Source organism: Anolis sagrei, chromosome 6 (genome assembly GCF_037176765.1).
Source record: "Anolis sagrei isolate rAnoSag1 chromosome 6, rAnoSag1.mat, whole genome shotgun sequence".
Lineage (NCBI taxonomy): Eukaryota > Metazoa > Chordata > Lepidosauria > Squamata > Dactyloidae > Anolis > Anolis sagrei.
Window position 1 is genome coordinate 123,847,609 of NC_090026.1, and position 26,176 is coordinate 123,873,784.

The 26,176-nt window shown below is 40.3% G+C and overlaps 1 protein-coding gene across 1 annotated transcript in view; it reads right to left on the minus strand.

Moving 5' to 3' along the window:
• Positions 1-5,234, minus strand: part of LOC132779690 (sodium channel protein type 5 subunit alpha-like) — a 79,707-nt gene extending 74,473 nt beyond the window's left edge. Inside the window, exons 1-3 of the mRNA XM_067470382.1 lie at positions 4,992-5,234; positions 3,286-3,404; positions 1,011-1,121 (exon numbers count right to left, since the gene is read on the minus strand). Coding sequence (XP_067326483.1) covers positions 1,011-1,121; positions 3,286-3,404; positions 4,992-5,234 — 473 coding nt within the window. The remainder of the gene's footprint in view (positions 1-1,010; positions 1,122-3,285; positions 3,405-4,991) is intronic.
• Positions 5,235-26,176: the final 20,942 nt, after the last annotated feature.

Sequence of the window (26,176 nt, forward strand, 5' to 3'; positions counted from 1 at the left end):
TGCAACAAGATAAATTATGAACTGCAAAAATGTGGTCCTCAACCCAAGGTTTATTATTTATTTATTATTTATTTATTTTTTATTTGAACTTATATGCCGCTACTCCCCTGGGGCTTGGAGTGGCTTACAAGGATGGCTAAAATCTAACAAAATTTAAAAGCAATTTAAAACAATTTAAAAACAGTAATATCAAACATTAAAAGCCTGTCGAAACAGGTATGTCTTACATGCCCTGCGGAAAGCTGGTAAGTCCCACAAGGCACGGACTTCAGGTGGCAGAGTATTCCAGAGTGATGGTGCCACTGCTGTGAAGGCTCTGCGTCTGGTTGCTGTTAGACACAAGGTCTTGACACTGGGGACTTCCAATAGATTTTGGTCCTCAGAATGGAGGGATCTCTGGGGTTGGTAGGGTGTGAGGCGGTCCCTCAGATACATCAGCCCCAGACCATGCAAGGCCTTAAAGGTGAGTACCATCACTTTGAAAGTGATAAGGTGCTCAATTGGTAACCAATGCAGCTGTAGTAAGATTGGGGTTATGTGGCATCTCATCAGAATTCCCGCAAGAAGCCGAGCAGCTGCATTTTGTACCAACTTGAGCTTCCAGATCACCGACAGAGGAAGGCCAATGTAGAGGATGTTACAGTAGTCCAGTCCTGAGATGACCATGGCCTGGATCACCATAGCTAGGTCGTCCCTGGACAGGTAGGGGGCCAGCTGTCTAGCCTGCCGCAGATGAAAAAAGGCGGTTCTGCTAGCGGCAGAGACCTGGGCCTCCATCGTCAGCAGAGGGTCCAAGGTTCTTGCGGAAGATGAAAACACTCAACAACTCTATAGTCAACATCCAGTGGAAGGTAACCATAGACCTGTGTTGAAGGACCTGAAACTCTTAGAGATACCATTTTAATAAAACCTAAGAATAATCAAATCCACAAAAGTTAAACCTACAAATGTGGAGAGTCAACAGTAGCAGAAAATAGGAAAGAGTGTCCAGAACCACCAAAGCTACTTACTCAACATATCTGCTTGAAGAAGTCTCATTGGTGCCCGATTGCGGCGATTCCGAGAAAGTCATGAAGACACAGTTAATTAAAATAGTGACTATGATAAACATGGTGAACAATGTAAATAAAGAGAGTTAAGGGAAGTAAGTTTTTGAAAATGTGTTTGGTTTTACTATTTCAACCGTTGTTATTTTCTCATTTTGATTGAATGTTGACTGCTCAATGACTGCTAATATACAGTGATCACAGTTGTACACATTTCAGGGTAACAGAATTTCAGTAAACAAAGTAATGATATGGACAATCTCACACAACTTCAATAAGGGGGTAGAATAAGAGGTGGGAATTATATACCCATGCAAATATTGTTAAATTGTAGACCAAACACTACAATTTGCTGGGAGCTGTGATCCAACATCTTCTGTAATTGGTTAAATGACTGAACCCAAATGGTTCCTCTTTATCCTGGAAATAATCAACTAGTGGGGTGCCACAGAGTTTGGTCCTGAGCCCAGTACTGTTCAACATCTTTATTCAATTATTTGGATGAGGGTTTAGAGAGCAATGCACATGATGCCAAATTGGGAGGGATAGCTAATATTATAGTAGACAGGATCAAAGATCTTGGAATCTTAGTGGACAACAAGCTGAGCATGAGCCAACAGTGGGATGCAGCAGCTAAAAATCCAATGAGATTTAGAGCTGCTGTTGTAGCCTGGTCAGATTCTGAGTGCTCAGAAGGTGAGGAAGGGGGTGCTGGGATAGATTCAGAGGGCCCAGAGGAGGATAGAAGTGGCCTAGAAAGAGCTGTTTTGGAATCTCCTGGCAGTTCCCATGAGACTGGAGAAAGCGATATCAGTTCTCATGAGAACCTGCTAGAAGTGCAGGCTGAGAGAAATGTGGGAGATGAATGTTTGTCCAGATCAGGGCACTTGGAACTTCAGAGGGAGAATGTGTAACAGAGACAGACTCACTTTTCCCAGCGAATTAGAGATAAGGAGAGGAAAAGCAGGCGTGTGAGGAATGATGTCATGGGAGGGAAGGGCGTCTCTTAAAGTGGTTTCTGCTGGTACAATCCTTTGTGAGAGCAACATTGTATGCAGGTGAATGCTCTTGGTTTTCAGTCCTATGTTTTTTGAATTCATGCATTCAAGTTTGTTCCTGTTTCTAGTTCATGTGTGTCATAGGTCGCCTGTCTTGGATGCATGCTATCATGTTTATGGATATTTCTGTGGATTGACTCTTGAGACTGTATTTGAAAGGGTTTTGGAGTCTTGACTGTCTTGGATATAACTTTTTGAACTTTGATTCTTCTTTTTAGATTTGCTTATTTTTATACTCTTCTCTAAAGAAACTTTTACTTACTGGATTATCTGTACAGAGTGTGGTGTGTGGTGAAAAGGTGTTCCAGGGCTCTAGTGCAACAGCAGCATCAAAAGGAGAAAGGTGTCTAAATCAGGCATGGGCAAACTTCAGCCATCCAGGTGTTTCAAACTTCGACTCTCAGAAATCCCAACCAGATTACCAGCTGTTAGGAATTGTGAGAGGTGAAGTCCAAAACACCTGGAGGTCTGAAGTTTGCCCATACCTGGTCTAGATTAAGGGAAGTAATGGTGCCTCTCTATTCTGCTTTAGTTAGATCTCACCTGGAATGCTGGGCCCAAGTTCAAAAAAGATATTGACAAGCTGGAAGGTGTCCAGAGGAAGAGGGTGACTAAAATTATCAAAAGTTTGGAGACCATGAATAATCCCTATGAGGGGTATCTTAAAGAACTGGGCATGTTTAGCCTGCCAAAGAGAAGGGTGAGAGGAGACATGATCACCATGTTTAAATATCTGAAAGGCTGCCTTAAGGAAGAGGGAGAAGGCTTGTTTTCGGCTGCCCTGGAAACTAGGACTCGGGACAATGGGTTCAAATTACAGGAAAGGAGACTCCACCTGAACATTAAGAACTTCCTGACTGTAAGAACTGTTCATCAGTGGAACTCTCTGCCTCAGAGAGCAGTAGAAACTGCTTCGTTGGAGGTTTTTAAACAGAGGCTGTTGGGGGACCTTTGATTGTGATTTTCCTGCATGGCAAGGGGTTGGACTGAGTGCCCCATGTGGTCTCTTCCAACTCTATGATTCTATGATGTGCTTCATCATATCCATCATTGATTTCAAAGTCCTCCAGAAGCCCAAAAATCTCATGCATTTCTTCTAGATGGCAGACACAATTGCCTCACCAACAAACATTTAAAGGAAATGTGAATGACAAATGAGGTCTTCTCCATGCAAAGGATATGAATGTACCAAAATTTTAATTGCTAGTCGTCTGATTGGATGAAAAGGGCTAAAGATCCACAGAGCACGGGTGGCTGTAAACCGGAAGATGGCTTTCCCTTTGTTCAATACCATGAATGTCTGTGGAAGGAAAGACATTAAACAGAAACATCAATATATGACAACTCATACAAGATAAGTATCCTTTATTTGGAATCTTGAAATGCTTCAAAATCCAAAATTGTCCACATGGATTGACTCAATTTTAGTCCTGTTTTGATCCCAATTTTAATCCCTTGCATGAGAGCATAAATGCATCTCTTTCGGCAGTAACAAGTCGAAAACACATTTCTACCTATGCTGCATTAATAACAACTTCAAGGAATATCCATCTATTGGAGAATACCATATATAATTACGTATAAGTTGACTATGTATAAGTCAAGGGCAGGTTTGACAGTGTAAAATAATAGATTTTGACCCATGGATAAGTCGAGGGTCACTCTGTGGAGAGGAGAAAGCACTACCACCACCTCAGAGAGCCACATGCCCCTGATCACCATCATTCTACTTGGAGAAGATGGCTAATTTTTTAAAAGTTAACTTATAGTATTAATTTTTTAATCAAATTTTAAACCATTACCAACTCTGAATCAAGGGGCGAAAGGTGAGAGCATAGCCCACCTCGGGAACACTAACAGGGTATTCCTGGGATGGACAAAGGGCCCTTTCCACACAGCCCTACATCCCAGAATATCAAGGCAGAAAATCCCACCATATCTGCTTTGAACTCAGATAATGTGGGATTTTCTGCTTTGATATTCTGGGATATAAGGCTATGTGGAAGGGCCCTAAGTCCTCTACATTTGCCATTCTACTCAGAGAAGGGGACAGTCCAAAGTTTTATGTGTGCTATGGTATAGTACTGACATTGAACCATGAATTAGTCAACCCAATATTTAAGGTCAGATTTTGACTAAAACTTCTAGACTTCCGCATGAGTCCTATAGACGCTCATGAATAAGTTGACCTCATGTACACATCAAGACAAGTTTGAGAGGCCAAAATTAAAGATTTTGACAAACCTGTGGCAAAAGTAAGAATCATTCCTTGGAGAAGAGTTGGTGCTTCTTTAAGGTTCTCCCAGAATGGACTAAGCTCTCAAGTTTCAGATAAGATAAGAGTCATGGTGTAGTACTTCCATTGATCCATGGATAAATCAATCCAGGATTTGGAGGTCAATTTTTAAGTTAAAATTTCTAGCCTTATTCATGAGTATCTACAGGGTTGGTCAGCTGGTTTCTTGTTTTCTGCTGCCCTGGAAAGTAGGACTCAGAGCAATGGGTTCAAATTACAGGAAAGGAGATTCCACCTGAACATTGAGAAGAACTTCCTGACTGTAAGAGCTGTTCAACAGTGGAACTCCCTGCCTCAGAAAGCAAAATTTAGGATTTTGACAAACTTGTGGCTAAATTGAGAATCATTTCTTGGAGAGGAGTTGGTCCTTCTTTGAGGTTCTCCCAACATGGATTAAGCTCTCAAATTTCACCATTCTGCTCAGATAAGAATCATGGTGTAGTACTTCCATTGATCCATGGATAATTCAATCCAGGATTTGGGGTTCAATTTTTAAATTAAAATTTCTAGCCTTATACATGAGTATCTACAGCATTGGGAAGCTGGTTTCTTTCTCATGATACTGTTGAATCCATATGAAAATGTCTTCACCTTATGATCATTATAGTAGGGGTCCAGATCCTCAAGGGGTTCTCCAATGAGCTCGGGAGGAAGGTTTCCATAGAGAGCCGGCAGCTTCTGGAAAGCCTGTAAGTCAAGCTGAGGGCGAGGCTTGTCCATAAGTGGTATGTCTTCGCATTCTTTCTTGGCTGCAATGCGCTTCTGAATAGTAGCCAAAGATTCGTGGGTGAAACGGCGGAAGTTGTTAGCACCCAGCAAGGTCAAGTCATCCATTTTTGCATCCATATTTCTTCCTGTGAGTTGATAGAAAAGGTTTGCTGGAAAATTCACTGAGGAGGCATATCCAAGGAGGAGGTTGACCACATGATCGCAAGAGGCCTTTTGAGTTGTTGGGCAGGAAAAGAAAACTGAAGATGCCAGCCACAGCTGCAGGTGAAACGTCAGGAGAAAATGTTGCTAGAACACATCCATACAGCTCAGAAACCACACAACACTCCAAAGCTGAAAATCACTAAATGGAAAAGACAATGGAGAGCAGATAAAGTTGCAAACCTGTATTTGGTTTAACCAACAAATAAGACCCACTGAATTCAAAGATATTTACAGACCGGAAACCACACAACACTCCAATAATTCTGGCCATGAAAGCCTTCAACAATACTAAGCTACTTACTTCTGAGTAGACATGTTTAAGACTGAATTGTTGCTATTGATCATATAGCAATAGGAATAATATTGTTTTTCTGAACTCCACATGGACTTATCTTATATAAATAGAAATGTATTGTTCGTTTGTGAGATTAACAGAACTCAAAAACCACTGGACGAATTGACACCAAATTTGGACACAAGACACCTAACAACCCAATGTATGTTCTTCACACAAAGAGAATTGATTTTGTCATTTGGGAGTTGTAGTTGCTGGGATTTATAGTTCACCTACAATCAAAGAGCATTCTGAACCCCATCAACAATGGAATTGAACTAAACTTGGCACACAGTTCTCCCATGACCAACAGAAAATACTGTAAGGGTTTGGTGGGCAGTGTCGTTTGGTTTTGGACTTGTAGTTCACCTACATCCAGAGATCACTGTGGACTCAAACAATGATGGATCTGGACCAAACTACACGCATACTCAATATGCCCAAATGTGAACACTGGTGGAGTTTGGGGAAAATAGAATCTTGACATTTGGGAGTTGTAGTTACTGGGATTTATAGTTCACCTACAATTAAAGAGCATTCTGAACCCCATCAACAATGGAATTGAACTAAACTTGGCACACAGTTCTCCCATGACCAACAGAAAATACTGTAAGGGTTTGGTGGGCAGTGTCGTTTGGTTTTGGAGTTGTAGTTCACCTACATCCAGAGATCACTGTGGACTCAAACAATATGCCCAAATGTGAACACTGGTGGAGTTTGGGGAAAATAGAATCTTGACATTTGGGAGTTGTAGTTACTGGGATTTATAGTTCAAAGAGCATTCTGAACCCCACCAATGATAGAATTGGGCCAAACCTCCCACACAAAACCCCCATGTGGGCCACAGCAACGCGTGGCAGGGGACGGCTAGTCGTGTAATAAAACCAATACAACCCATCATTGACAGATGAGAACATGCTTCATATATATTTTACCCATAAAGCTGAATGTTGAACATTTCTCATTATTCATAGAAGACAAGAACAAGAAAACCTACCTTCACAAGTCAACAAGTTCCAATAGCTTTAAAAGACTCAAATTTATCTCAACCAATTTTCGTTAAATAATGGCCAGAGCAAATGGGGCTGTCTTTGTTTAGTCTGAATGCCTTGCAAGCTTCAAAGATGGAAGCATGGCCAAGGGAAGTCATGGGAGTTGTAGTTTTACAAGGCATCTAACATTCTCATCCATGGTGTGCTAATGCAAATTACAAAACTCAGAGCATTCCATAACATTGAGCCATGGCAGTTAAAGTAATGTCAAACTGCATTCATTTTGAAGTGGAGATGTAAACTAAGAAACAAATGGATGAAAACCAGAAAAGGTTGTTTTTTTTTTTTCTATATCCCATCCTCATATATTTTCATAATAACAACACTGGGTTGGTTTGGGAAAGGCAAAGAATAATGGTGGCCAAAAGTGGCCAAGAACTTGATGGCCCAATAGAAATTTGAGCCTAGGCCTCCTCAATCCTCACCCCAAACTGTGGTCAGTACATCACACCGGTTCTCCTCTGTAGTCTTCTCTATTTTAAGATAATGATGCCAGACATTGCTCTGGATACATGTGAGTTTTGGAGATACACTTTTTCTAAGAGGGCACATATGATTGGTCTAGATCAGTGGTTCTCTGCCTGTGGTCCATGGACCACCAGTGGTCCACAAGAACTAAAATATGGTCCGTGACCTCACCATTACTATATTGTTGTAATTAGAGTGGCTGGTCTCACAAAACTCTCTTATAGTGCTGAGGCAATGGAGATGTTGGGAGGGGAGAGGTTGGCTACCCACGAAAAGTGCAACAACACGCCTCCTGATTGCTGCTTCTCTTCCTCCTCTCTCCCCCTGAGTGGAGCTGTTCCACGTGGCACCTGGAAGTTAGGGTGCCTTGGTGTCTTTGTTTTCAGGCCTGTCCCTTGAGTTATTTGGGGTGCTGATTCAGAAAATTGCATTGGATACACCACATCAGCTTTAGATTATTAAATATGGTTTTCTGTGGGCAAGCAGGTAGTGACAACCGGATGGCATATGTTCTGTATTAGAAACTAGAGCTGATGTGATCTATCCAATGCAATTTTCAGAACCAGCACCCCAAATAACCAAACCAAATCTAAAGTTGTCCAAAAATCGATTCGTAACCTTTTTGGTACTAATGTTGGAGAGTAGTCCCTGGTCAAAGTGGTCCCTGGTCAAAAAAAAAATGTTGGGAACCACTAAATAAAATAATATGGTGTTTGTAAAAACTTTGAACAGCAACCAAATGTGTCCTTGGTCCCCATTTATCTGTTGGCAAATGTTCCAGAATGAGGTGCAAGTGTTCGTCCATTCAAACCGAAGGTGCTGTTGATCCAGAAAACAACTCTTCACTCCCTATTGGCTTTGTGACATTGACAAGTGTCACTGTCATCTCCATTATGTAATTTCAGACTCAACATTATTTAGATAAACAGGGAGCAGATTCATTTCTTCTCCCAAAAAATATCATCAAAGCACTTGTAGAACAAGAACCCTAAAAGACCTCAACAGATGTGAGTTGGAAATATATTCCCCCTGCTTCATCTCCAAAAGCACTTTGCTAAAGAGCCAATTTATAAATTTTTGCTTCTCTGGAGAAGAATTTGAGGTTTCCTGGAGACTTTATTTTTCAGGCCCAGAGGACAAAGCTCTGACAATGTCCTTTTGAGATTTACTGCTGTTCTTATTGTTCGGGATAGATGAGACGGGGCGGGGATAAGCAGGAAAGCTAGTTTTGAATTATGTATGGACTATTATCACTTTTGCCCAGGGCACAGAGGGAATACCATAATTGCTCATCGGCACTCTTTGCCAATCCTTGCAGACGCTTCCCCGTTAGCAGCCATGGTACCTCTATCAAAGCATGTCATACATAAAAAGGCTTGTAATGTTGCTTTGAAAACCAACCAGTTGCACAACCATGCTGTTTTCCATGCTGTTTACCTTTCCTTCAAGACTGGATTCAGTTATTCTATTCCAGTGAAGATTCACTGCATCTAACAAATACTTTACCTTAGTCTTGGTTGAAGATATTGATCAGTAGTTCAATAAAATCAGAATTCATGAGTTGAAAAGGGCCAGATGCCAAGGAATTTTGATACCCTCTGCCCTCATTGAACAACTTTCTGGATGCTCTGTAATCCTCATAGTAGTTGACAGATTTTCCCAGCAAAAACACATTGCAAAATACCACTGTGCAGTGTATTTGGGACTAACTTGATCTTGGATTATTTATTATAGCCATTAACTTTCCAATGGAAATAGAGACTGGAACAAGGCTAGTACAGTAGAGTCTTGCTTATCCAACCTTCACTCATCCAACGTTCTGTATTATCCAATGCAGTCTGCCTCCAGCCCGAATACACAGCAGTTTCAATACATTGCGAGGTTTTGGTGCTAAATTCGTAAATACAGTAATTACTGCATAACGTTTCTGTTTATTGAACTGCTTTTTCTGTCGATTTGTTGTACAACATGATGTTTGGTGCTTAATTTGTAAAATCATAACATAATTTGACGTTTAATAGGCATTATCAAAACAGAACTGTTTTCACTTTCATAAAGAAGACAAACCCTGAAGAAGGGGAAGTCCCCCGAAACAAGGCAACCTCAACCCGGGAATCCTTGTCGTATCATCATTTGGATTATATTTTGAACTGGATACTATTTGGACTTAATTTGGACAGTATTTGAAGATAATTTACTGTCTCAAGGACTACAAGATAACTAAGTAAAGTTCAGTTTTGTTTTGTGATTCATGTGCAGTGTATTTACACGCTTTATGTTAACACAGTTCTGTTTTGATAACGCTTTGCAACTTGTATTTTATTATTATAGGCCCAGCTTCTGCCAACCTAGCAGTTTGAAAAAAATGCATAGAATGCATGTGAGTAGATCAACAGGTACCATTCTGGCAGGAAGGCATCTATGGACAACACCAGTTCTTTGGCTTAGAAATGGAGATGAGCACTACCACGCAGAGTTGGACATGACTAAACTTAATGTCAGGAGAAACCTTTACCTTTATAGTTTATAAGAAGTGAAAAAGCCCTTTTTTCTGTAGCAGTTTCGTAAAACTAAGAAGGATATCAGCTCACAGCTAGGAATTGCAGCATTAACCAGTTTAACCTGCACCTTCCCAATACATTTGCAGGTTCAAGCTTAGCCACATACCATCTTAGACTTTTTCTAAATGTTTCAGCAAAGTTGTCACTTTTAGATGTGTTCTAAGGGTTCAGTGCTATTTTGTTTTCTCATCATAGAATAATGCAGTGATAGGAAGGAAAGGAGTCATAGATAAATGCCTGTGAAAGTGATGTGTACCTGAAATGGGCTAATGTGCCCATCTCTATGAAAAACACTAAAGTAATACCTGTAATTCATTAGAAAAAGCAAGGAGTAGTATTGTCATAGAAAGGTCAAAAGTGAAGATGGTGCCATAAAATGAATAGGTAATTATCATTTTAAAAAAACTTCTCTGGAAGTCTAAAAACATGATATTTTCATCATATTTGAACAATTAAAAATGTGGCACCCCCTCTAATATACCATTTTAGCATTGTGGTCACAGCAGAAAAAGGCATACCTTACATAACCAGGATCAAATTTTGAGCAAAGTCCTGACATAAATTTTAATTTGCAGAGAGACATGCAGAATTAATGCAATAATATTCGTTTTCTAGTGCATTTTGGAGGAAGGGCAGAATATAAATGCGAGAGATAATTCTATGTCAATTCAAGATAATGATATCAGCTTGTCATCTCCCAGGGCCTGAATGCTTTCCTGAAATCCGACGCTAAATTACAAGGCGATCATTTCATCTCACAAGCTGCCTTCCTCTTCTAAAAGCTCTCTCCTCTCAAAACCCATCATAACATAAGCATCTGTCATCCCATAAGAGGAGCATTAAAGCATTAAAGACAAGTCCTGTAAATTCTCAGGACTTGTTAGAATATTTACCATCTGTATGAAGATAGGAGGAGGTTAAACCAAATATCAGAACATTCCTGAGGGAAGATCTAATGGATCTAGATTATTTCAGTGTAACAAGAAGGATTTCTAATTTGTAACAAAATTAAAATGGGACAAAGTTCTTACAAAAGTTGTATTGCTGAGCTAAAAAAAGTTTCCAATAAAAAGACTGGATCTTTGTTTGATAGGACCGTGAACTCTCAATTTTTTTTGCTGTAATTCAGATTCATTCCAGGGCTCAGATTGCTTTCGGTTTATGACTTTCCCCCTAAACTCTAGTTAGTGGATTCTGGGGTTTTTTTTAATTCTTTATACAAAAAGGTTCTGCAGAGAGGAAGTCTGCTTCTTAGCTGTGCTACATCAGAGGAGACATTCAGCACCATGGACAGTGGTTTCCAGCTCTCAAATTGTCATATTTATTTACTATATTTTTATACCGCTCTTCTCAGCCCTCAGGGCGACTCAGAGCGGTTAACAAAGCAAATACAATACTTAAACATGATAAAAACAGTTAAAAACAAGTTAAAAGGATAACATTATAACAATCAACAAACATCATAACATCTCATCTCGTCTCATAGTTAAACTCAAGATCCAGTCTCATCATCCAAATGTTCCATATTTCTATATTAGTTACACTGCCTATTCAAATGCCTGCTCAAACAACCAGGTCTTCACTTTCCTCCGAAATGTGAACAGGGAGGGGGCCGATCTAATTTCTGTGGGAAGGGTGTTCCACAGCCGAGGGGCCACCACTGAGAAGGCCCTGTCTCTTGTCCCCGCCAACTGTACTTGTGATGCAGGTGGGACTGAGACCAGGGCTTCCTCAGACAATCTTAACATCCTAGCTGGTTCATAGAAGGAGATAGGTTCAGACAGGTAAGTTGAGCTAGAACCATTTAGGGCTTTATAGGGCTTTTATAGGCCAGCATTTTGAATTGTGCCCAGTAGCAAACTGGCAGCCAGTGGAGCTGGCACAACAGAGGAGTTGTATGCTCCCTGAGTGCCGCTCCTGTTAGTAACCTGGCTGCCGAGCGTTGGACCATTTGAAGCTTCCGGGCAGTCTTCAAAGGCAACCCCACATAGAGAGCATTGCAGTAGTCTATACGGGATGTAACCAGAGCATGGACTACCCTGGCCAAGTCAGACTTCCCAAGGTATTTGGGTTATTCTATTGTCCCCAGTTGACATTTGCCTATTTCCTCCTACACCATGGATGCTGCAATCTCAATATCACTTTCTTTGGCAATTAGCTTGCTGATAAAGGATATTATGAGAAGGAAGCTATGACTGATGGGGTCAAGAACCCAAAACCTACAGTGAGATGCTGTCAATGCTGTCTTATCCCAATATAGTGGCTACATCTGCCACCTGCCTTGTTAAGACTTGCATTGGATCTTCCCTCACTTAAGGCCAGAATACATAAGCTTAATATTTCATATGGGAAGATACTTCTGGAAATGGAGCATGAGAGTATAACAAAACAATGCCTGATGGAACAATATAAGCAGGTCATCAGCAATCCTAATGCAGTTGAACTATAAGGTGATTAGAGACAAAATCTTTAAGATGGATGCAACTGACAAGTTGCAGACTAGTAAACATCAGGGTTTCACCACTTGGTGTCCTCTAAGTGACCAATATTGTCAACCATTTCATAGAATCATCGAATCATAGAATCAAAGAGTTGGAAGAGACCTCATGGGCCATCCAGTCCACCCCCTGCCAAAAAGCAGGAATATTACATTCAAATCACCCCTGACAGATGGCCATCCAGCCTCTGTTTAAAAGCTTCCAAAGAAGGAGCTTCCACCACACTCCTTCTTTGGGGGCAGAGAGTTCCACTGCTGAACGACTCTCACAGTCAGGAAGTTCTTCCTAATGTTCAGATGGAATCTCCTTTCTTGTAGTTTGAAGCCATTGTTCCGCATCCTAGTCTCCAAGGAAGCAGAAAACAAGCTTGCTCCCTCCTCCCTGTGGCTTCCTCTCACATATTTATACATGGCTATCAAATCTCCTCTCATCCTTCTCTTCTTCAGGCTAAACATGCCCAGCTCCTTAAGCCGCTCCTCATAGGGCTTGTTCTCCAGACCCTTGATCATTTTAGTTTCTTCAAGACTTAACATCTGTAGACCTGAGAAAAACATTTACAGTCCCGTGCTTCCAAACAATGCCATTAGACTGGCTAGTTGGAAGATATCGAGGGATCCCTCATCCCCAACAACTTTGTATTTTGGGGTCTGGGGAAAGAGAGGATTTAATACACTATCTGTTACATTGCCCTTTGTATAATGACCCTAGAAACAATCTTCAGGGAGTCCTTTTGGATGAAAGGGCAGCATAGCAACAATCAGAAGTTATCTATGACTTGTTAGCGGATTATTCCAAAAATATAACATTAAAGGTTGCCACATTTGTAGTCGCAGCCCAAAAAATTTGGGGTAACTTAGTAAAGTCCACAGTGGAGGCTAGAAATGGAAATGGATCTAGTTTGGGATGATACACTTCAGACATTTGTTATTGTTATTGTTATCACATCACTGCTACTATAATTTGAAAGAGCCAGTATATGGAATAAGTTCTAATGTTTATATTGGAAAGTGCTTTTTGTACTTTTAAGGGTTGTATATTATTTGATGCCATGGCCTCTTATAGTGGCATCATATGTTCTCCACTTAAAATCCATGTTTTTCTAGTGCTGCCTGCAAAAAGTCAAGAAGAGGCAACTTAAATTTGGCAAGAGATGGGCTAGATACCTTCAGGAAATACTAGCTGTTGGCTCTTGAAAATTAATTGAGACATTTCATTCAATTTTCCTCCAACTCCCATTAGTCTGAGCTAGCATAGCTAGTAGTGAAATATGAAGTCCAGCAACAATTGGGGTGCTGTAGAGATACCCGCGTCTGCCTTAGGTAAACCCAGTCAGGAATCCTAATGGGTTTCTCTAATTTTTTCCCCTTTAGCAAATGGAAACAACCTTTATTTACACCAAAAGCATTTTCAACTGTAGAAATGTCGTATCTAACTTATAGTTCTCATCAGTGTCCTCAGTTTTAGAAGTCACAGTAAAAGGTTATGCTCAAGGCGTACATCCAAAATTTACAAAAAGTTCCACATAGAAATACAACCTTCTTTGAGAAAAGATCAGAAGGGCTTCTGCCAACATCTGAATTGCCTCACTGATGTTTTGAAATTTCATGCCTGTGCCAAAAGAAACTGTTTATTTGCTTTTCCAACATTGTTGTTGAAATTATTCACTCACAGTCTCTTATACACATACGTACACGCATACACATCCTAAACAAATGTGACAGTCATCTGATAAAAAGACTCATCTTTTTAGGACAAATAAGTATTAGTTCTAAAAACTTTTGAAGCAGATGGTGGGATTAAATTGAAATTTCCAAAATGAAGGAAAATCAGCATTGTGCTTCTTCGTGGGATGTTTGCTGGAAACTTAACTTCTAAAAAGTTTGGAGCCAAGAGCTATTAGTTAAGTTCTCACCAATATTATTCAGTATCATGAAATCCAAAGCACATATTTAAAAAGCTGCAAAAGGATCTCTCAATGGTAAATAGATTGCATTGTTGAAGGCTTTCATGACTGGAATCACTGGGTTGTTGTAAGTTTTCCGGGCTGTATGGCCATGTCACAAAAGCATTTTCTCCTGATGTTTTGTCCACATCTATTGCAGGAATCCTCAGAGGTTGTGAGGTCTGTTGGAATCCCATTTTGTTTCCTAATTTCCAACAGACCTCACAACCTCTGAGGATACCTGCCATAGATGCAGGCGAAACATCAGGAAAGAATGCTTCTGGAACATGGCCATACAGCCTGGAAAACTTACAACCATCTAGTAAATAGATTATTTGTAAGAAACTAACAAATTCTCACTCTAGAACAAAATATCTTAACTTCACATGTGCATTTATGTGGTCTCAACTCGTGGTACTTTCAAAGTGAAAGGATCTGGGATTCACTCGTAATGCCACCTAAAATACAAATAATCAAGTTATCATTTTGGGAAAAGTCAATGAAACAGTGAAAGCCAACAAAATGCATTATATAAATGGATACCAAATGTACCTCCACAGTATTTCCTGTGTAGAGTTTTGATATCTTTTCTCAAAAATCCTTTGGAAGAAATAGAGAATATGCAGCCATTCCTTCTTAGTCTTCTCAGCTCTAGATTATGAGTGGAAGTCACTCAATGAAACTGAACCCAATTTTAAGATCATGTTCTTAATACAAAAATGGCCTGTCTAACCTTTTCCAGCTTTGGTTACATCCAGATGACATAATTCTAACCATCAAACAAATCCTTCTCTTCATTTGGGATGATTACTTGTTGCCCCAAGACTTTGTTCATCTCCAGATCTCTACAAACCAAAAGCACCATGAACAAAGCGAAGTATCTTTCTGTCTCTTCAGTATCACAACACATACATATTGGCACTCCATACAAGACTGATATTGTTTTACATTTTCTTTTTATGGGGAAGAATGATCTTTTCAAGATTCTTCTGTTTCTATATATTTGTTTCCTTATCTCTACTTAACCCCAAGACAGTAGATTTGCTTCCTGGGGAAAAAATCCCACCAAGATGACACAAGTGCATTGCTATTCAAGATCACCACTCTCTTTTGGGAGAAGTAAAGGCAAGAAGAAGGAGAAACAGAAACCACAGAAGGAACTTACGTGCTTTTGCTGGCTTCCTATATAAGGCATTACTTCATTAAGTCCACAGAGAGAGTAAGAGAGAGAGAGCCATTTTGTCCAAAAATGTCCCCCAACAATTAGGAAAAGGAAAAAAAGCCCTTGCTCATTGTTGCATTTCTCCTCAGAGCAATTTCTTCTCTACTCCAGCGAAGTTCAATATGCAAAGCATTGTGTTGTTGAGAAAAGGGCAGGGTGGCTGGGGAGAGCGAAAGGAGGAAGGGTGTGTGTTTGTTTAGATGGTAAAAGGGGCTAATGCGGTTTTGCACAGTCTCTTGGGGAGCACTGTAACCTGAGTAAGCAGTGTTCGGAAGGCTCCACTTTGGCTCTTCCTTTGAAACATTATTCTATGTCTGCAGAAATGAGGGAGAGTCCCTTTGGTGGCACAGCACATCATGGCCTCGCGCTGGACCAGTTGAATGGATCTGGTCCAGAAAAGTCATATTTTGCCTTTTGTTACAGAATTCTCCAGCAACCAGAATTCAAGACACAGCTGTCGAACACAAGGCCTGTGGACCAAATCATTTTATGGTGCCTTCCAAACAACTACTCCTGTATTCCACGTCATTAGACATCTTGACGATGGGAGTTGTAATGCAGTGCCATCAGGAAGGATTCAATTTATTCTGTTTAGTCATGAGAGTGGGGTTTAGATTCAGATACAAGGCTTGTAGATCTGATGCCTAATTTGAAATGTTCTTTAATCTTTCACCAATCTCAGAGCCACAAGGGATTTTGGATTGGAATTCCCAGTATCCTCAGCCCTCATGGTAGATAATCGAAAGAGATGGGAAATGTTCAATAACATCTGGGGGCCCAAACTGGGTAAAATCTAAATGGCACTGAGACTATGTAAACAAAATATATAGTTGGCCCTCCATATCCATGAATTCTCCATCAATGGATTCAATGACCCTTTGAAAGCAACCATAAAGCTGACGTGGTCCTCAATGAAAATTAATCTGACAAAAGCACACACACACCCCTCCAAATCCCACCAGTATTCAAATTTGGGCATATTGGGTATTTCTACCAAATGTGGTCCAGTGAATGAAAATACATCCTGCATATCAGATATTTACATGAAGATTCATAACAATTGCAAAATTACAGTTATGAAGTAGAAGCAAGAATAATTTTATGGTTGGGGGGGTTACCACAACATGAGGAACTGTATTAAGGGGTCGTGACATTCGGAAGGTTGAGAAACACTGCCTTAGGGGGAGAAAAATGGTATATAAACGTAGTAAATTAATTGTATACTGCTTCACAATTGCCATAGGTGTGGAATCCTGACATTGTGAGCTACTCAGAATTCTTTGTAAGAAATTTCTTGTGCACTCCACTGGGCTAGAATTCACAGAAATTTAAGTGCTCTCTGAATTTCAGAATGTAATCTTGAATTTTTCTTCTCTATAGGCAGATTAGTTACTCTAAACACTAGAGGTGTGCACAACTCCAAAAATCCAATTTCATTTGTATTTATGAAATTTGTGCAACCCCTGTTTAGATTCCAAGTGTTTTGAACCATTCCTAAGGGGTCTGGGCCGAATATAATATGGGTTATATGTATGGATTTAAAGAAATGCTTACAATTTACAGCCCTCTTATTAAAATCACACCATCCAAAATCAAGTCCGTAGTCATTCCACTGGTTCGTTCACTATTCCTTATTATCTTATTGCATTACGCACTTTGCTGTCCGAAAGCTTGGACACAATACAGCCAGCTATGTAAATCAAACAGACCTTGTGTCTGTTTTATGACAAATTTGACATTTTCTACCTTTCTGTCATTAATAATAATAATAATAATAATAATAATAATAATAATAATAATTTTAGAAAACATTGTATTGTTGAAGGCTTTCATGGCTGGAATCACTGGCTTGTTGTGTGTTTTCTGAGCTGTATGGCCATGTTCCAGAAGCATTCTCTCCTGATGTTTCACCTGCATCTATGGCAGGCTTCCCCAGAGGTTGTGAGGTCTGTTGGAAACTATATATAAACCCCATTTTCCTAGTTTCCAACAGACCTCGCAACCTCTGAGGATGCCTGCCATGGATGCAGGTTCTCAACCAGAGGTCAGGTAGTGGTATCTCATTGTCTAAAGATCTCAAGACACCAACATCAGTTAATAGGATTCAACATACAATCTGTGGTATAGACTATGTTTCTGTTTGTTCGCCAGTCCTATATTAACTTCAGACCTTTTGGTATTATAGGAGATCAAAAAGATTCCCCCACCTCCCCCCGCTGACCATAAATCCTCTTTGATAATGAACAATAACATTTTTGGATGGAGTTTGCAAAATGCAAGACCAAGGAAATGGCACTGAAGGGTTGAAAAATCCACTGGGGAATGCATACAGCTGAAACAAAATGGACAAAGCAAATACTGAATGGACGGTAATGGACATTTGATAGAGGAATGAATTCTTAAAGATGGGAAGCCTTTCAGGGCTGTATATATACTTAAGGCGTTGCAAGGAACAGCACTCATTAAAACTCATTGTAAACTTCTTACAACAAAGTGTAGATGAAGGAAAACCACAGCATTGTATCCCAGTCCAAACTCTTCCAGGTATTTTAGAAGCCAATATTGGAACCTGATAGTAAATATCTCTGTTGCGACCCAAAAAAAGGCATAAGAACAGGAGAATAACCCATCTTGATCAGAGCAAGGGCCCTTCTACACAGCCCTATATCCCAGAATATCAAAGTGGTAAATCCCACATTATCTGCTTTGAACTGGATTATCTGAGTCTACAATCAGATAATGTGGGATTTTCTGCCTTGATATTCTGGGATAGAAGGCTGTGTGGAAGGCACTGTTTTTCAAACAGTTCCCTTTCAGATATTCATGAGGACCACTCAAGCAGGACACAAAAGCAACATGTCTTACTTTCTCCTATGTCAGGAAATTGACATGGTTGGGGGTTGTAAAGCACATTTCAGCTCCTCCTAATATTGCTGCTTTGATTACATTTTCTTGCCCTGGTGAAGGGAGTTGGACTGGATGGCCTTAAATATTTTCCGTTGGTCATGGGGGTTCTGTGTGGGGAGTGTGCCCCAATTCTGTAGTTTGTGGGATTCAGAATGCTCTTTGATTGTAGGTGAACTATAAATCCCAGTAACTACAAATCCCAAATGTCAAGGTCTATTTTCCCCAAACTCCATTTGTGTGCATATTTGGGAATATGGAATATTCATGCCAAGTTTGGTCCAGATCCATCATTGTTTGAGTCCACAGTGCTCTCTGGATGGAGGTGAACTACAACTCCAAAACTCAAGGTCAATGCCCACCAAACCCTTTTAGTGTTTTCTGGTCATGGGAGTCCTGTGTGCCAAGAGTTGTTCGATTCCATCATTGGTGGGGTTCAGAATGCTGTTTGATTGCAGGTGTACTATAAATCCCAGCAACTACAACTCCCAAATTACAAAATCAATTTTTTGAGTGAAGGACTTACATTGGGTTGTTAGGTGTATTGTGACCAAATTTGGTGTCAATTCTCCCAGTGATTTTTGAGTTCTGTTAATCCCACAAACGAACATTATATTTTATTTATATAGATTTTGATTTAGAACATAATGTGGTGGGATTGCTTTGTATATTTTGAAGAAGGACACAGAGTACATGGCTGATAGCACAGTTAAAACTTTAAGTAGAATATTACAAAACCCTTATTCATGAGCAAATACATTCCTGAATGTCCTGTAGAAACAAAAGCATGGTTTATAGCAAACCCTTTTGATGTGAATGAGAACCTAGAAAATTCCTAGAAACTTCTGCAAGAAATATACCATAACATCTCCTGGAGGACACAGAAAATTTCTAGGGAAGATGTATTTTGTCAGATGCAGGTAGTTGAAACACAAATATGGAAATTGCGCTGTATACTGGGTATGGGAGGAAAGGGATAAGTAGCAAAACTTTATCTACAACAGATGCACTTAACTGTGGCAGGATGGCTTCTTTTACAATGAACAACCCCACTCATAAAACATAGAATATGAGTAATAAGTAGACTTCCCTGCATATTTTATTAACTACGTGCTGCAAAATTAATTAGCTCTTCACAAGCTTACAGCTACACATCCTTTGATCAAGAGGGGCATAAGTAACTAACGTGTCATCATGATCTAAAGTACTTGATGCTGTTGCCTTGATAGCCATTAGGAAAGCTAAATGGCTTTTGGATATAGAAGGCTCCCTCCGTTGTGTGAGTCTTCCTTCACTCAAGACATCTTTGAAGAGTTGAATTATTTACAGTGCAGACTCTTTCCTCCCTCTCTGAAGAACGGTGCAAAGGACCAGCGTTGCTACATCAGGAAGGAAGTGGACATCGTTTGCACCAAGCTTGCTCAGAAAGTTTGCTAATTCATTTATTTGAAAGAGGCAAAGAGCTTGGCTTTCTATGCCTGCTTTCTTCAGAACTGGGAGAGAAGTGGTGTGTAGTGGGAAGAATCTAGATAAACATCTGCCTCCTCCTTTGATGCAATTTGCAACTTGGACCCTATTTTGTCCAAACTGGTTGCATTGGGGAGCTGAACATGTATCTGAACAGCCGAGTGATTGAGCTTACTGGGCTTCTTTTTGTGCCAGTTTTAACTTACATATCAACTATTGCAGTGGTTCCCAACCTGTGGGCCGCAGCTCACTGGTGGGCCGTGAGACCTAAAATAAAGTCCATGGGTCTAGATTATTAAATATGGTTTTCTGTGAGCAAGCAGATAGCAACTACTGGACGGCATATGTTATGCATCAGAAAATAGAGCTGATGTGGTCTATCCAATGCAATATTCTGAATCAGCACTCCAAATAACCAAACTGACCCTAAAATTGACAAAAAACCTGTTTCGTAACCCTTTTGATACTAATGTTAGGGAGTGGTCCCTGGTCAAGTGGTCCACAATCAAAGTGGTCACTGGTCAAGTGGTCCCTGGTCAAAATGGTCCCAGGTCAAAGTAGTCCCTGGTCAAGTTATCCCTGGTCAAGTAATCCCTGGTCAAATGATCCCTGGTCAAAGTGGTACCTGGTCAAGTGGTCCCCAATCAAAGTGGTCCCTGGTCAAAGTGGTCCCTGGTCAAGTGGTCCCTGGTCAAGTGGTCCCTGGTCAAATTGGTCCCTGGACAAGTGGTACCTGTGCAAAGTGGTCCTTGGTCAACAAAAGGTTGGGAACCACTGAACTATATATATATATATAGGTAAAAGTAAAGGTTTCCCCTGACATTAAGTCTAGTCATATCTGACTCTGGGGGCATGGTGGTCATCCCTATTCCTAAGCCAAAGAGTTGACATTATCCATAGACACCTCCAATGTCATGACTGCATGGAGTGCTGTTACCTTCACACAGAAGCGGTACCTATTGATTTACTCACATTTGCATTTTTTTCAAACTGCTAGATTGGCAGAAGCTGGAGCTAACAGCAGAAGCTCACCCCACTCCTGGATTTGAACTGCCAACCTTTCGGTCAGCAAGTTCAGCAGCTCAGTGGTTTAACTCGCTGCACCACCGGGGGGCCTATTGATATCTATTACTTAACTTATACTGTATATCAACAGATTTAGTCTATTGCAACACACTTTCTTCTAGGCTCCCCTTAAAGGTAGTCCTGATCCATCTAGTAATTCAAAAATATGGTGGATGGATGAATAAATTGGTATCTCCCCTTTCTTCCAAGTGGGACCTGTTGCAGGTAACAAAAATTTGACTGGAGCTAATCAGTCAATGAAAATGATTTCAGAAGTATATCCAATTTATTCAAATGTATATTCTTTGTCTAAATTCAGACCCTATAGCACATGGTATTCCCATCTGAGTATTACCCATGGCTTGGCTTAGCTTTTATTTTATTTGTTTTTTCCTTCTTTGTAAGTATTTTCATCAGTAAAATACAATATTTGGAACCACCTTCCAAGAAGGGAGGGCAATATATCATTTTCATGGAGAAATAATTGCAAAGACTACATATTTTAAGCATCATTTTTATGGTATAGCCCTATCCTCCACAAATCCTTTTGGGTAAAGCCACATATATAGGACACAGCTTTAGGGTTTTTTGAAGTACAAAACCTTAGAAGCTGCTGCCACCTAAAGGAGTTAGACAGCCACACAGGTGAGGGCAGGGAGATGTCACCAAAGATAGCTGGCACCAGTCCCAAGAAAACAGAGAGCATCCCAAAAGCAGCAGAGTTTTCCCATCTTGTTGTTTCTTGGCATATCTACCTTCTGGACAGCTGCTTCTTTTATCTGTATAGAAGTATCTTAGCAGTAGTGTTAGTCTTCCCACCTACCTTCTCCTTCTAGCTTGTAGTTCATGAGCTCTTGGTGGAAAGTGTAGACTTGAAGGACCCATTCTAGGGTCTCTGGCCTGGGTTCTCAAGAAAGCTTATCCAGATACTGACACTCTTGTTTCTGGACAGAATGATTAGAACAGTGGTTCTCAACCTTCCTAATACCACGACCCCTTAATACAGTTCCTCATGTTGTGCTGACCCCCAACCATAACATTATTTTCATTGCTACTTCATAATTGTAATTTTGCTACTGTCATGAATCCTAATGTAAATATCTGATAAGCAGGACCAAATTTGGAACAAATGCCCTATATCCCAAATACTGGTGGGGTTGAGGGGGCTTAATTTTGTCATTTGGGAGTTGTCATTTCTGGGATTTATAGTTCACCTGCAATCAAAGAGCATTCTGAACTCCACCTTTTGGAGTTGTAGTTCACCAACCTCCAGAGAGCACAATGATGGATTTGGAACAAATTTTGGTATGAATACTCAATATGCCCAAAAATGAACACTGGTGGAGTTTGGGAGTTGACATTTGGGAGTTGTAATAGCTAGGATTTATAGTTAACCTCCAATCAAAGAGCACTCTGAACCCAGCTCACAATGGATCTGCACCAAACTTGGCACACTACACGGCCAACATTGAATACTGGTGGGGTTGGGGGCACGGTTTTTGAATTCTGGAAGCTGTAGTTCACCAACACCAAAGAGGAAGAGGAGAGATCAGCCTTCTCTGCCAAAGGCATTCCTAAGACCATCAGAAATACCGTATATACTCGAGTATAAGCTGTCCCGAATATAAGCCGAGACACCTGATTTTACCACAAAAAACTGGGAAAACTTATTGACTCGAGTATAAGCCGAGGATGGGAAATGCAGCAGCTATGGGTCAGTTTCAAAATAAAAATAGATACCAATAAAATTACATTAATTAAGACATCAGTAGGTTGACTGTTTATTAATATTTACATAAAACTGTAAGATAAGACTTTCCAACTCTGACTAAACCATTATTCTAACCTTCTTCAATGTACATGTGTTTACATATCCTTCCAATAATAGAGTATAATAATAAATGTAAATGATAAATAGTAAAAAATATAGCTAACCTATAGAATCATAGAATCAAAGAGTTGGAAGAGACCTCATGGGCCATCCAGTCCAACCCCATTCTGCCAAGAAGCAGGAATATTGCATTCAAATCACCCCTGACAAATGGCCATCCAGCCTCTGCTTAAAAGCTTCCAAAGAAGGAGCCTCCACCACACTCCGGGGCAGAGAGTTCCACTGCTGAACGGCTCTCACAGTCAGGAAGTTCTTCCTAATGTTCAGATGGAATCTCCTCTCTATAAATGTAATAATAATAATAATAATAATAATAATAATAGAGTAAAATAATAAATAACCTTGACTCGAGTATAAGCCAAGGGGAGCTTTTTCAGCCTTAAAAAGGGGTTGAAAAATTAGGCTTATACTCGAATATATACAGTATGTGTTTTCTAATAGTTTTTGGCAACCCCTCTGAAATCCCCCTCGTGACCCCCCCCCCCCGAAGTCCCAACACTGGCTTAGAGAAAGATACTGGGCCACTCTACAATTAGCTACTTGAATAGACATCCCAGTTCCCCAACTCATTTCTATTAAAACAGCAATCAAATTCCCAAATCCATTTTTATTGAAGTATTACAGTTTGTGAAATACTATTCATGTAACATCGATAAAGCAGGTACATTTAATTGGTTGACTTAAGCAGTATGAATGGGTACATCATGAAGAGGAAAGCAAAGGGTGGAGAAATGTGTCACTCTAAATGACATTAGACAACTATTCATGTCATTCTGTATCCTTGACTATGCTGACTTGGATTGATGGGCGTTGCAGTCTAACGGTATCTGAAAATCCACAATCACCATCACTGGTTAAAGAAAACTGTTTCTTGAAGTTATGCAGCCAAGTTCCAGGGAAACACAATAATTTGATTGTTTTATACAAGTTATATTTACTCTCACAGCCTATGTTGTATAAAGGATGAAATGACAATTTCCATTTTTAGATATAAACAAAGTCCATGTTATAGAAGAGGCAAAATCTAATTTGCTTTCTGAGACGGCATTTCTTGTAATCCAGATGCCTCACCATATGGTACAGACATTGCTTTGAAAAAACACTCTGTGCCAAAACTCGGTCTTAAACCCACAACAGACTCTGAATTGGTGATCTGGATGCCACATCTGGGTTCAGTCTATGTATCCCCAATGAGATCTGGCAAAGGAAAGGAACAAGCAATGCTGAGCAAAAACTAGAAAGCATGTCAGGTGATACTCCTTGACCACTGCAAATGCTTCCAAGGAGGTGGTTAGCTAGTTTGAGCAATAAGGAGGCCAGCTTTTGCAGAGATGAGTACTGATGCAAGTTACACCCGTAACAGCAATAGTAATAATACATCATCCATGTGCCTCAGGTTCAGCTGTTCTGGAAACTGGGCTCTCTCCCTGGCTCCAGAAGATACATCTGAACAAGCAGAGGACAGTTGCAAGTGTATAAGTTCAGGTGTATATCTGCACTTAATGCAGTTCAACACTGCATTTTCCATTTTGAGTCCTTCCTACCAGGTGGTCCCATACCTCTATCAAAAATGCTCTTCTTAGAGCTTCACCTCCATAGGTAAATCAGGTATTGGGGATTAGCACCACAAGTATGTAAGTTCAGGTGCATTTGCACTGAATGCAGTTCGACACCACTTTAACTGCCATGGTTCAATGCTATGGAATCTCGGGAGTTGTGGTTCTGCAACCGTGGCTTTCAACCTGTGGGTCCCCAGGTGTTTTGACCTACAACTCCCAGAAATCCCTGCCAGTTTACCAGCTGTTAGGATTTCTGGGAGTTGAAGGCCAAAACATCTGGAGACACACAGGTTGAGAACCACTGTTGTACAAGGTCTCTTGCCTTCTCTATCAATGAGTACTCGTCCCTTGCCAAACTGCACCTTTGCTTGTCCTCTGCATATCCATATTTGCATATATGTACATAATTAGATGTTTTGGGGATGGGCTCCAAATCTAAACATGAAATTATTGTATGTTTCATATACACTTTATTCACAGAGCCTAAAGACTATTTTATACAATATTTTTAATTATATGGCGCATGAAATACAATTTGTGTACACTGAACCATCAGAAAGCAAAGGGGTGTCTATATCAGCCATCTGAGTGGGGAATTTTGGATTGTGAAGAATTTAGGGATTCCAGTTAAGAGGTACTCAACCTGTATTGATTATGCATCTCTTTAGCTTCCTCAATTCTATCATTCCAGAGTCCCTATTTTGGAAACCATGCAAATCCCCTTTCTCCTCTGCTTTTCACATAAAGGTTAGGATCCTGCATATCCTACATATTTGAACAAGCAGAGGACTGCTTAAGGGGAAGATGTTTCAGGAGCTGCATTAGACTTGAGTCCAGGTGGTGTATTATATGAATAGATATAAGCCATCGAAGCGTTATGATAGACCTTGCCTGGAGGTGACGTTATACACTTAGCATTTAGATGATCCATTCCTCAGCTTTCTTGCAGATTGTAAGATCTTTATTTGTATCTATTTCATGCATGAGTTGACCAGTCTACCACTGAGAGATAAAGGGATGATGGACATCAGTGTACTTTGGGATGACGGAAGTCCTTAACAGCCACCCTTAGCATCCATTTATGTCTCTGTACTCCCAACTTTATTGGATTATCGGATGCTCACAGTAGTACAACCCCCCTATCAACACATAATACTTTAACTATTACATATGACCCCCTGGTTGGAATTTTTTTACTTCTGGATTGTTGTAGCTTTTTTCGGGCTATATGGCCCATGGTCTAGAGGCATTCTCTCCTGACGTTTTGCCTGCATCTGTGGCAAGCATCCTCAGAGGTAATGCTTGCCATAGATGCAGGCAAAACATCAGGAGAGAATGCCTCTAGACCAGGGGTCCTCAAACTAAGGCCCGGGGGCCGGATGCGGCCCTCCAAGGTCATTTACCTGGCCCTCGCTCAGGGTCAACCTAAGTCTGTAACGACTCAAAAGCACACAACAACAACAACAATCCTATCTCATCTGCCAAAAGCAGGCCCACCCTTCCCATTGAAATACTAATAAATTTATAGTTATTAAATTTTTTCTTCATTTAAATTATTGTATTGTTTTTAAGTGGCTTTTGCACTACAGATAAGATATGTGCAGTGTGCATAGGAATTCATGCATGTTTTTTCAAATTATAATTCGGCCCTCCAACGGTTTGAGGGACTGTGACCTGGTCCTCTGTTTCAAAAGTTTGAGGACCCCTGCTCTAGACCATGGCCATATAGCCCGAAAAAACCTACAACAACCCACTGATTCCGGCCATGAAAGCCTTCGACAATACATTTTTTACTTCTTCTGATAACTTGACAATGGAAGCATTGCAGAGTGAACAGTTCAATTAAGATGACAATAGTGGCAGATACATGATAACATTTC